The sequence below is a fragment of the Limulus polyphemus genome, unplaced genomic scaffold, assembly GCF_000517525.1.
Source record: "Limulus polyphemus unplaced genomic scaffold, Limulus_polyphemus-2.1.2 Scaffold4267, whole genome shotgun sequence".
Classification (NCBI taxonomy): Eukaryota; Metazoa; Arthropoda; class Merostomata; order Xiphosura; family Limulidae; genus Limulus; species Limulus polyphemus.
The window spans coordinates 50,142-63,174 of NW_013669877.1; the positions used below are offsets into that span (position 1 = coordinate 50,142).

The window sequence follows — 13,033 nt, forward strand, 5'->3', positions numbered from 1 at the left end:
TATTAGTACTTTCGTTATTAGTACTATAACTAAGTAATTACTACCTACGTAGTAAGTAACTATACAATAACTAACTTACTACTACTATGTGTATATATATATATATATATATATATATATATATATATAGATCAGGTTTTTTTCTAAATTGTCATTAAGAAATTTGGTGTACTTTTCAGAGGTAGTGTCACGAGCTTCATCTAGTTCTGGAATTTTGGAAAATACAGTTTATACTGTTACTGCAAGTTTTCATCATGTATGAAAAACATTTAACATATTCATAATGAGTTATCTCTGTCTTGAAAATAGTTTTTATTATTTTTATTTAGGCGTGGACCTTTGCATTACCTTAGTGACCGTTTTTTCTGGCTTGGTGAAAATGAAGGTGCACTAATCAGTGACTTGAATGGTCAGAATTTAGCCAAACTTGAAATACAGGAGTTGAAAACAATTTGGACATTAGCTGTGATTAATGGGTCAAAGAAATCAATACCAGGTAAGAAAATACTTAGAATATACTGTTACTGTTTCTAACTTTTATTTTATTTTCATTTCAATTTATACAAAAGTTCTTATTTTGGCACACTAAATTTTGTATATGTTTACAATGTGTATTCTGATATAGCTAGATAACTGTCATGTCACACACATTTTTTGTAGATAACTTGTATTTTAATTAAGCTAACTGCTTGTCTTATCATGTTAATATTTGATTAGTTTGTATTGTGGCTAAACTAAATTATCTGCCATGTCATACAAATTCTTATACAGATTTTTTAGTATGTATTCTGGTTAAATTCATTAACACACAGTTTAAAATGTGTGTGTGTTAACATTTTTTATTTCATTATCTCTCGAATTCTGATAACATTTGTAAAATAATATGTATCAAAAATGTAAGTAATACATAGTTACTTTCTTTTACAACAACAACAAAAAATTGAACCATCCATATTGCAAAAAATAATCAATACAGAAAAAATCAATTGTTGGGGCTTGTTAGAAGTGATGTGGAAACTATTAGTTTTTGTTGGAGGTTAAAAGCTTGATACTTGATCTCATTGGAGGTACTTTCTGTTTGTTTATTTTAGGCGTCAAACATCCCCAAAAACTTAATGTTAGCCCAGACCAGATTAAAGCAACAGATATTGGTATCACTGGGACTTGGGATGACTTCAGGATCTTTTGGCCAGCTACTGTGCATGTAAACTTTGGACAGGTCTTCTATAACCTGATTATAAACAGTGGACAAGAAACCATTGCAGTTGTAAGTTTTAAAAAAAATATATATATAATAGATTCCATATCTGTAATATTACTTCAAATAAATTAATGCTTCAATCATGTTAAACATACTGGAAAACAATATCCTTTTCAAAAATATCTTTATTATGATTGTAGAATTTTGATTACTAATCTTCTTTTTCAATGTAAAATAGTGTCAGTGTGATAGAATTTTATCATCTACTATAGTGATAATTGTTTTTATTGTTTTTCTGCCTCACAGGACACACAACAAAACTTCTTTAAACCTACTAAACAATTTGCACCATATACACAATTAAATATTGCTGTTCGTGCTTATACCTATTGGGCTTCATCTAAACAGACTGTTGTTTCTCTGAATACACCAATGGCAGGTGAGTAGAGTTTTTGCATCTTTTACAACATCTATTTGAATTTTGTTTATAAATTTGTATTCTTTAACAAGCTACTTCAAGTCTTTTGAATTCCTACTTGCAGTTAAATACTTAATTATTATTTATATTTTCATGCCCTGCATCTAGTTGCCTCATCTCTAACAAACCACTGGGTACAACATCTTATCTTGTATTTATAATTTTATGCCCTTTATTAATTTCATCCAAATTTATAGAAGCTTCATGTACATCTGTGTAACTGTTATGTATCAATCTAAATATATTATCACATCCTTTATCTAGCTCCTTCAGCTCCTGAAAATCCTCGTGTATACATCTCTCACCATTCTTCTCCTCTCAAAAATGAAAATGAAATTTTCATTGAAGCAGAGTTTCGCTGGTCACCTCCTGCTAGCAAGAATGGTGCTATTGAAGAGTATAACATCAGTTGTTGGTTTATGCAGGATGGTCTTAGTTTGGCTGTGTGCAACAGAGTTTTTGTTCCAAGCACCCAGCATCATTATCGACTAACGGGACTCTTACCAGATACTTTGTATTTTTTCCAGGTAACACTTTCTAGTCTTCTAAAATCATTACAACTTGAAGCTTTAAAAGCTGATGAGTGAACTCTGATGCCAGGGCTGTCTAATTCAAAATAAAATATTTTCATATTACTTAAAAGTATGTGCTTCTTAGTAAACATGTTTGGTTCAGTCCTCAAATTTAGTGTTGGCATACAGCAAAGTTGTTGGAAAAACTGACATTTTATGATAAATATCAAATACAACGTAAAAAAAAACTTATAAAATGTTTTCCATTTAATTTTGGGCCTGGCATGGCCTGGTGTTTAGGATGCTCAACTCACAATCTGCAGGTCATGGGTTTGAATACCCCTCACTGAACATTCTTGCCTTTTCAGTTGTGGGAGTGTTATAATGTGACGGGTCAGTCCTACTATTCATTGATAAAAGAGTAGACCAAGAGTTAGTAGTGGGTGATGTTGACTAGCTGCCTTCCCTCTAGTCTATCACTCCTAAATTAGTGATGGCTAGTACAGATAGCTCTCATGTAACTTTGCATGAAATTCAAAATAAACAAACCAAATTATGTAATTTTTCTGTGTATATTAATAAAGATTAATATTTTATAGAAAAACAAGAGGAAATCCTCAATAGACTTGGCACTTGAAATTCTTTTAGGCAGGATTAGAGTAATTAATCTATGAGACCGTTGTTTCGTTTTTATTAGCTATATTTTCATGCACCACCAACACCACGCATGGGGTGTGCGTATACCTGATTCGATTTTATTACTCATCAGGATCTATACCACCCTACCCTCAAATTGAAATTCTTTTAGTCAGGATTAGAATAGATTACTCTACGAGACCTTGGACATGGTCAAATACATCAATTGAAAGTGTTTGACCTCCCGAGTCCAAAACTGTAATTAGATCTCAAATCAGTCAAGAGATGACTGGGCTATGAGCTGAAAGTTTGTATTTGAAAAAAAACTCCAGCCATTCTGTGAGCTGCTATGCCATGGTTAATAAAACTATTGATAAGTGAGTAGAACATTTAATAATACAAATACTTTACCTAACTTGAGATGCCAGTTATTATGACTGAATTTAGTGAATTGCTGTAACAGGTAATCTAAGAAGCCAGGCATCTGATTTTGTTACATACATGTGCATTGCTTGAGTAAAGGCCCCCCCCCAAATATATATATATATAAGTAAGTAACATTACAAATTTAGTTTCCACTTTTATGTTCTAATGTGCATTTTAATATTTCCTGCAACCACTGAAAATATTAATAATTCTTTGTTCAGTAGCTTTTACACTGTATTAGTTTAATTGATATAACATTTTTTTTATTAATCTGTTAATGTGATTCAAATCCAGAACTGTCATGCACTCTTGTCAAATCATTTTTAGTTTTGTTTTGGATTATTGTGAGTTTGTGTTTGAAGATCTAGTAAATCTTGTTACTTTAAATATACAATAGTTTGACATATTTTGATATTACATCATCCAGAGCAAACAGAAGAGAAGTTTGTTTTACATTATTTGAAGATTAGAGAATATTAATGTTTGAAAATAAATTTGTTAGAAGTCTTTTACTTGACTTTGCTAGCATTAAACAATGCAACTGTTTTTTTTCATTAGTATCATTTGATTTTCACTTTCTGTAAAAGTTGAATATCATATGGACAGAACATGGCAAAGTTTAGGCCTCAAGTTTAACTTGGAAAGCTGTCTATAATTTTATGCTTTCACCAAAAGTAGTTAATCAGTATAAAAGCCGAATGCAAGTTTTTAATTTTTTTATCTTGGTGAGGATGCTTGCCTTCTACCCCACTTGTGTATTGTGTACATGTTTAAGTGGAAGAATATTTCTAGAGTGAACAACAGCATTTTATTTTGTGTTGTCTTAATTAACTCACAGTGAAATTTTTTGCTGTGGACGTGATATCCTGATTTTGAGGACTGCTGGTTTGTTTATTTGTTACATGATTTTGTAATTTAAACATTAGTGCCATATTTCTGTAACAAATTGAGTTTCATATTTTATTTATATGACTAATAAAATTTTTCAATTTGCATCTATAAATATGTAATAGCCTGAAAACATTGTGTTTTTAATGCTAGGGTAAGTATTATAATAATAATCAGTAAGAAAATGTTGATTAATGTTCTTATTGACATCCATTTAATTGGTAGTTGAAAAATGTGCTAATTTCTGTCCTCTTTGGTATCTAGTAGAACATTTGTATTGTGAAAAGATTTATTGTTTTAACAGTGTATTTGATTGCATGAAATGTTGATTTGCCCCATTATGACCAGGTCAGTGCCAGGACATCAGTAGGTGAAGGACCACCTTGTACAGCTGTTGAAGGAAATACTTCAAAAGAAAACCCAGTGCCACATTTATTGTTAGCAGAGGAAGATGCTATGAAAATATCAGACATTGACAGAAAAGAAGAGCGTATTCTTTCAAACAAAGTTTCTCAACCTGTTGATGCAGTATACTTGGGACAGGAGCATGCGATCTATTGGTTAGAAGAAAATGGGGCTCTGATGTCTTCTAGTATGAATGGCACAAATACTAGACTGGTAAGGTTTTAAGTTATATACATAAGTAATATGAAGTATTAGAATATTTAATATAATGTCTGTTGGTAGTTAGATGCAACATTCAACCTTTCAGTAGAGAACAGTGGTTAATACATGCATTTTAGGGTTGGTTTGGTATATTACATGTATAAATGCTATGTGAAACCAATATGGTTTCACGGCTTCTAGCTCTGTGTCATTAAAATTAATGCATAATATAGGTAAGATATAACATGTATTGAAATAATTACATCATCTTTCTTAACCGTTGCTCTTCATAATTTCAATATTTAAATGTTGGTATTAACAAAATTTTGTTTATTTATATAAATGTACCTCAAATGTTATACTTAAGTAGGCCTAGCTTAGTCCCAAGATTATATACTGAATATCACTTTATAAAAAGTAATTTTTAAGTAATTGGAGCATTATATGCACTGAATATTTTGCACCCTGAAAAACATTATATGCAAAGCTTCTTCATTTTTGTTGTAGATTCGCAATTTACCACCAGGTGGTACAAGCATGGTGCTAGATTGGGTTGGTCGGTATCTGTTTTGGTCAGAAAGTTCCTTGAATGAACACCAAACTACAATCTGGACAATGGATTTTAGTCGTTACAGTGATCCATATCCTCTGGTCACAAAGTCTGCTGTGATTGGTGGAATGGAAGTGGATCCGCTTTCTAGGTAAAAGATGTTTTCGCAGTTCATTTAAGTAATTATATTAAACTATTCGACTGTGTAATTGCACTGTTACTTTACATTTTTAAAGCTTAAGAGTCACTAACTTGTAATTGTGTGAAACAAGTTAACTGAATGATAAACCATTATAAATGTGCTAATACCATAAACAGAAATTATCTGAATGTGTGGATCCACTTTCTAGGTAAAAGATGTTGTCACAGTTCATTTAAGTAATTATATTAAACTATTCGACTGTGTAATTGCACTGTTACTTTATATTTTTAAAGCTTAAGAGTCACTAACTTGTAATTGTGTGAAACAAGTTAACTGAATGATAAACCATTATAAATGTGCTAATACCATAAACGGAAATTATCTGAATGTGTGTTTTCATTGGTGAATCATTGTATATATACTCGTCTGTTTGTGTGTAACCATGACTGTTTCATGGTCAATAATGTATGAATTGCACAAAAAGAATTATAAAAATATACCAACAATATTGCAATGAAGCCCAGTAATTACTGGGATAGTGTTTTATGTAATTTACACAGAAAAGACTGTTTAGTTTAAATATTATTGATTATTTTATTTTTGTGAGTGAATATTTTATAATTGTTTAGTTTTTGTTATAATAAGAGTTAAAAGCAGATGATTGTAGGAAGTTTTGTTAATAATTCATTGATGTTGAGACTATCGAATGTCACGTACAATACATTGATGTCAAGAATATAGAAGGTGGGCAGACAATTAAGTAGTAAAGTGTGAGAAAAGCAAAAGCAGCAGACAGATAATGGCAAAAAAAAGTAAACTTACAGGGCAAGGAAAAGTTCAGTGTGAAATTAACTACCGTAAAAATGATAGGCCTAATGTTTTCTACTGTTAGTCTTACTCTAACATATTGTACCAGTCATTACAGAGTATGATGATTATGAGTCACGAACAAGTTTAAGATTTTTATTCATTTCTGATCTGAAAGAAAAAACAAAGAGATAAAATAATATTAGTAACACACAACACAATAATGCATTTAAAGTACTGTTTGTCTATCAAAAGCAAAAGATTGTCCTTGAACTATTTAGTAATGGGGTTCAAATGTCACTCAAAATATTCAAGTCTGAACTGATCACTATATAGATAATGGATGACCTAATCATGTATAAGCTAATGGTCTGTCTTTAATGTCAAATATTCAACTATTTCATGCATGGCAATTTGATTTATGAAACTCAATTGTTTCTATTTTTTTTATTCATGTCAAATGTTAAATTTAAGTTTGCCAGTTGTCAATTAAAGTCTTATACTTATATAATAAGTATAAATATTTAATGTGTTGTTGTTGTTGGGCTAAGGATTCTTCTGCAGCAGATGTCTGTGACTTGGTGATAAATTCAACAATAAATGAACAGTACACAATCCACTTGTTATTAAAATAATATATATACATTCAGAACTAGTTTAACATATGTACAACAAATTCTTTACACTATAGAGATCATAGGGATATCAAACACTATATGGTTCTCTTCTTCTTGTCAGAAGTTCACTTAAGCCTATTCAATTACTTTAGAATTTCAGTTAACAAGCCAAACTATCTTTCCCTACTTCTATTGCACTAGTATTCTGTGTATAATTTACTTACAATTTTGGTGTGAGTTATCACAGTCGTATAATGCTCTACTAGTAACCATTTGGTTTTCTTTCTCAAAAATATCCTCTGTTCCTTTTGTCAAAGTACACTCAGGCTGATTCAGTTACTTTAGAACCACACTTTGACAGAATAAATTATTATTCTTATCTCCTTTTACATGACAGATTTAATTATTCAGAACAATAATTGTTTTAATATAATATTTAAATGTCGGTATGTGCTATTGTACAAGAAAATTTACAAACTAAACATTGAGATATAAAGGTTATGTTGGCCCATAAGAATTCCAGTTCTTAGAAAAGCTCTTTGTTAGGTGGAATTTATGCTTACAGTGGTAAACTGAAAAAAAATGTGTAAAAGCAATGTAATACAACTGTGTGAGAAAACTACAAGATATGCAATATCATTAATCAGGACAACAATATGAGAGTGGTCTTAGTAATAATATTAGCATGAATTTTTGCTTAACTTGTCCAGCAGCCAATCAGGTACAAGTCCTCTAGGCCAGTTGAAATATGTTCACTATATATTATTTGGTTTTAATTGTTTTGTTTTGAGTTTACTTACAAATTATAAGTATTTCATTTATTTTAAATTACAGCTTTTATAGTAAGGAAAAATATGGTTAATAAGGTTACGACATATAGATCACTAGTGCGATCATTCTTTATACTTGAAAACGATTGTACCAGTGATCAAAACGTTGCATCCTGTTTTAAAAAATATTTTTCCTTATTGTAAAAGCTATAATTTGTAATAAGAAAATGCTTATTTGGTTTTGAGTATAGCTCTGGCCAAAATACAAGGCTTTATTACTTTATTATTAAACTGGACTTGAGAAAAGCTGAAGAATACTTAAGGGGCTGTAGATGATGATGAATTCATTAGTGCTTTGTACAGTAGCATGCAGTCACTTAGAATTTTTTAATAGCTTGTTTAATAGTTTTTATGCTAATTGCCTACAAGAACACCCACAGAATATTTACTGTGGAAGATGCAAATTATGCATGAAAGGAGGTAGAAAACATAACATTTTTAATTGCATTTCATTATGTGTTATTGCTAGAATGTCCTTTAAAACTCTTATTCCATTTTCTCGATAATGTAATAAAACATTAATTATTTAATCTTGGATGGAGTTCACGATTTATTAAAATCAGTAAAAATAGAACAGAACTTTTATTCTGTTGTTAGTAATGGAAAGTAAAACACAATGTTGAGTTTGGAGCAATTAATAATATTGTGGTGCCATACCTTAACATGCACCATACTGAGGCAGCACTGCAGGAATAACATTAGATGTGGTCTATGTGAAGGAAGTTTAGCAGGTGTCTGAGATTAGGGCAGTCACATAGATTGATGGATGCTGTTGTGGAGATTCTCCATGTCACTGAAAAATGCTTGCTGCATGATCTATCCATGCTGGGGACGGTGACCAAAATGTTTACCATGGTTAATAGTGCAGGAAGCTTTATGTATTACCTTCATCCCATCTGACATGTTCAGGAGTTAAAAATGCACAACTATGAATCTCTAAAAGCATTTGCATTGGAGTTCATAGCACTTGTTGCAGTTAATGAAGTCTGGCTATGATACATTTTATGGATAGATGATGCTCATTTTACAGTTCATAGTCACTTGCATGTCCATAATTGTGTTGTCTGAGTCATTAAAAGTCCACAGTAGAATAATCTTTGCATTCCCCATGGGTTACTGTGTAATGCAGCTTCATGGCAGACTTTACCCTTAGGCTATTCTTTTGAGAACTAACATCCCAGTGCTTGGCAATGCACAACGGCTGGACAATGTTTTCATGAGGTCTTATACACTTATCTATACCAACTTACAGTTGCTTGGATTTATCCAGTATGTTGCATTCAGTTGTGACAGTATCATACCCCTAAACACAACCTGATAGACATTTCTCACACATACTTTTGGTGAGGATTCGGCTCTTAGCTACCACTTTCATAATACCTGGTAAATTTTGAGTGAATCTTTATATCTCAGAAATAGTGTTGATTTTTTTTCCTGATTGTATACACCTTTTAATCTTTCAGTAGCCATCATAATACAAGACTTGTTGATTATTGTGTACATAATACTACTAACTTTGTTCTTTTGATTTGGATGTGCAATTGAAATTTTTTTTCTCTGTTTTCTTTAGAAATTGCAGAATTTCAGAAAATAGTAGATGGTTTCATACAAATTGTTGACAATTTGGAGAAGGAAGTTGAAAAAGCAAAAGTGAAGGTAAAACTTGTAATTCAGTGGTGTATATCACTAGAACTGAGAATTGTGTTGAATTGCAAGGAAACAGATGTGATGAAACTTCACAAAAAATTAATTATAATTTAAGTTTTGCCATAATTAGCTTGCTCAATGTATATTTCAAGTAAATAATAGTAACTTCTATTATTTGGGAAACAAATTCAACGGAATGTCAAAGCTGGAAAAGCATGAATCCTTTTGGGGTAATAGACATGCTTAAAATCACATCAAGACTGATAATTTAAATGTTTCAACTGGAACTTTTGGTGTTTAATCCAGTGAAGCTGACGAGGTCTGGGCCCCAGCATGGCCAGGTGGTTAGGGCGCTTGACTCGCAATCTGCAGGTCGTGGGTTCGAATCCCTGTCACACTAAACATGCTCGCCCTTAAGCCGTGGGGGCATTATTATGTGATGGTCAATCCCACTGTTCGTTGGTAAAAGAGTAGCCCAAGAGTTGGCGGTGGGTGGTGATGACTAGCTGCCTTCCCTCTAGTCTTACACTGCTAAATTTGGGATGGCTAGCGCAGATAGTCCTCGTGTAGCTTTGCACGAAATTCAAACAAACATAGATGAGGTCTGGTACAGAGCAGAAGGCCTTGTACATCAGAATAAGATATTTGAAGTTTGGAATCTTTGGATGAAAATGTGAACTTGATCAGTTATGTCTTATGTTTTTCAATTATCATCAGCCTTATTATGGTGATTTATCACATCTGTTTCCCCAAAAGCTTTTACATCTCTATCTAGTGCTGTATTAGTTTGGTTTATTAAAGTTATGTTTTTAGGCTACATGCAGTTCCACATATTTTTCACAAGCTTTTAAGATCATTCATAAGCTCATTTTCAGGCAAGGGGCATTGTTATAGCCTTTGATACATAAATACAATGTGGAATTAACTTTTTGAGCAATTTTGATACAAGTAATTCTTCTTTTTCATATCCCTAAAATTTACTTTACTCTGGCAGACTGAAGAGTTGGAGCTTCTGCAAATTGTACTCGCACAGTCACAGATAACAGTGACTTTTATAAAAATGAAACATGCAAAAATATTTCCACATATACTTCATTGTAAAACAGTGATTTTTATGACTTGTGAATATTTGCAGAAGACTTGACACTTTAGAAAGATCATGTATGAATGAATTGTTTATTTGCTTTTACTTCTAATACTGGTATAAATTATATGTAATTATTCACATTTATACTTCTTTTACTAATTTTTTTATTTATCTTTTGGCCAGGCTTTAGGTTCTCGAAACCAACTGAAGTCTGTTACCAAGCAACGAGAATCTCAGCAGCAGCAATTACAAGTACTCATAATGGAGAAAAAGATACAATTAGAAAGGTAACTATTAGTCTCAATTTCAGTGATATACCTGTTTAGTTGTTAACTATTAACTTTTACTTAACTTACTATAAATCTGTATTCACAAATTTGTGACTTTAAATCAGGAAACGTGTGTGTTACAAAGAAAATAATTGCTTGTAACTTCTACTAAACAAAAATTGTATACTGTTTTTATGAAGCTCAAAATATTTATGAAAAGTAAGTATATTTGGTTTGATAGTACCGTATCATATGTGTGAAATACTAACTGCCCACAAAATGAGCTAATCGAATTACAATATAATCATGATATTAAATTTATAACTAAATGAAACAAAACTTAATGAATATTTGGTATTTATTCAAGCACTATGTAACAACTGTTTTGCTTGCATTTGATACTTTTTAGTTTTTCTAATAACATTACACAGCCTAATAAATTTTGAGTATAGAATTCAATTGTTAAATTAAACAATACTGTATTAGTGCATTATACTAAATTTTATAATTTTAGATTGAGCTTTATTGAATGTCCACCCACACTCTAGTTTTATTAAACTATAACAAAGATTCAACACATTTAAAGTAGTAATAGATACTTCCAAGTAAGACTAAAAGACAAATGGTCACACATTGTGTCTGTAGTTGTTTTGCATTATTTTTCCATTAAGTTACAGATGATCTGGTTTAATTAAAAATCAAACTGTTACATGAGGCATGATTTTAGGAAAGTGACAAACATTAGTGACAAAAATAGGAAAAACAATATATTGAAGGATGTAAATCTGGATTTACATATTCAGAAAAAGTGGCAAATGACATCACACTATGAAGCTGTGTAGAATACAATGTGCTTGTCAGTTTTAGTGTTTGATTCTTCATCTATATTTATATGTATGTATGTGCATGTCAGTAAGGCTATTACCAATCAAGTGGACTTGAGAATGAGGTAACAAATAAATAGTTAAACATTATATGATGGGAAAAATATCAAGTTCATTAGGTAGTTATATATGAAGCAAGAGTAACTGAGTGGCTAACACTTAGGGTAGGACAAAGTAATGAGGTAACAAGTAATTTAATGAGTAACAAACTTAAGTGATGTTGTTCATCTTGGTGAAACGTTCAGAGTTGATTTGGATAGAATAAATGTAAAGTAGATGAATATTTACAATGGATTCTATTTGAAGTTTTAATTGTGGGCATCTCTGTCAGAATTTGTAATGACAAAAACATTGGAATTGATTAAATATAAAAATTCATTTACTATAAATGTTTTAAGTTGTATTCACATATTGTAAAGATAATAAAATATAGTGAAAGGACCAAAATACTTAAACGAAGATACTAAGCTGTTTGGATGTATCAAATCTAGATGAAATTATGTAGGAATTAACATTTCAGTTATACAGCATCGTGATGAGTAGTTAATGGAAAAGAACAGGTTTTAGCAAAAGTAAGATGTGAATATTATAATTTTCTTTGCAGGAATAAATGTTAAAGTGTGTTTTTACAGTTAAAATTGTGTTGGAAATTGGAATTAAAGATAAGACCTATGGTAACAATACAAGGTTAAAATTGTTGCTTTATAGTTCAATTTTCATTGTAGGAAACTTGAGTAATAGACTAGGGTTATTGTTGTCCCCTTCCTATCTATGTGTTTTACAAAGTTCATTAACCATGTGTGAGTGATAAATTTTTAGGGCCTGTTTGAGCATCCTGAAGGTACAGAAATATACAGAAGATGACTAACAAGTAGCATAATACAAGATCTTGTTTGTATTTGCATCATGTAGAATGACTGACATGTTACCTTGGATGTGTGTGGATGTTTTGTCTTGATGGAGTCATTTTTTATTGGAATCTATTCTGTACAGGGATGATAATTCCTTATAGAATAGATTCAGAATATTAGTCTGATAGTATGCAGAGTTTAACTTAGCAGTTTTCTTAAATTTGTTAGTGTTTAACTTGTCATTTTAGCTGTAACTTGCAGTGACCATAAATCTTTTAAAAAGCATTTGCAACATGCTTTTTATGAATTTGGAAGTGTTGTATCATTGGAAAAATGCCAATAAATATTATCAGGAATTATTATAGGCACATAAGAAGACACAAGTTCTTTCAGTGTCATATCATACTTTCTTTTGTAACATACCAGATGCTTCTATCACAGCTTTCAAAGTTCATTTCCTGTTAAGCTGTTTGTTTTGGGAGACACATTTTGAGAATGTAGCTCTTGTGCTACTTTAGATCTAAATTCGTATGAATTATATTTGTAACGAGTATAATAAAATTGTATTAAATTTTATAAAGACAAGTAGGGATTGATACATA

The 13,033-nt window shown here is 31.1% G+C and overlaps 1 protein-coding gene across 2 annotated transcripts in view; it reads left to right on the forward strand.

Moving 5' to 3' along the window:
* Positions 1–13,033, forward strand: part of LOC106470885 (proto-oncogene tyrosine-protein kinase ROS-like) — a 64,224-nt gene that overhangs the window by 31,343 nt on the left and 19,848 nt on the right. For both annotated transcript variants that reach the window (XM_013931460.2, XM_022399525.1), the window contains exons 19-24: positions 330–496; positions 1,092–1,267; positions 1,508–1,640; positions 1,944–2,206; positions 4,490–4,759; positions 5,255–5,448. In XM_013931460.2, coding sequence (XP_013786914.2) covers positions 330–496; positions 1,092–1,267; positions 1,508–1,640; positions 1,944–2,206; positions 4,490–4,759; positions 5,255–5,448 — 1,203 coding nt within the window. The remainder of the gene's footprint in view (positions 1–329; positions 497–1,091; positions 1,268–1,507; positions 1,641–1,943; positions 2,207–4,489; positions 4,760–5,254; positions 5,449–13,033) is intronic.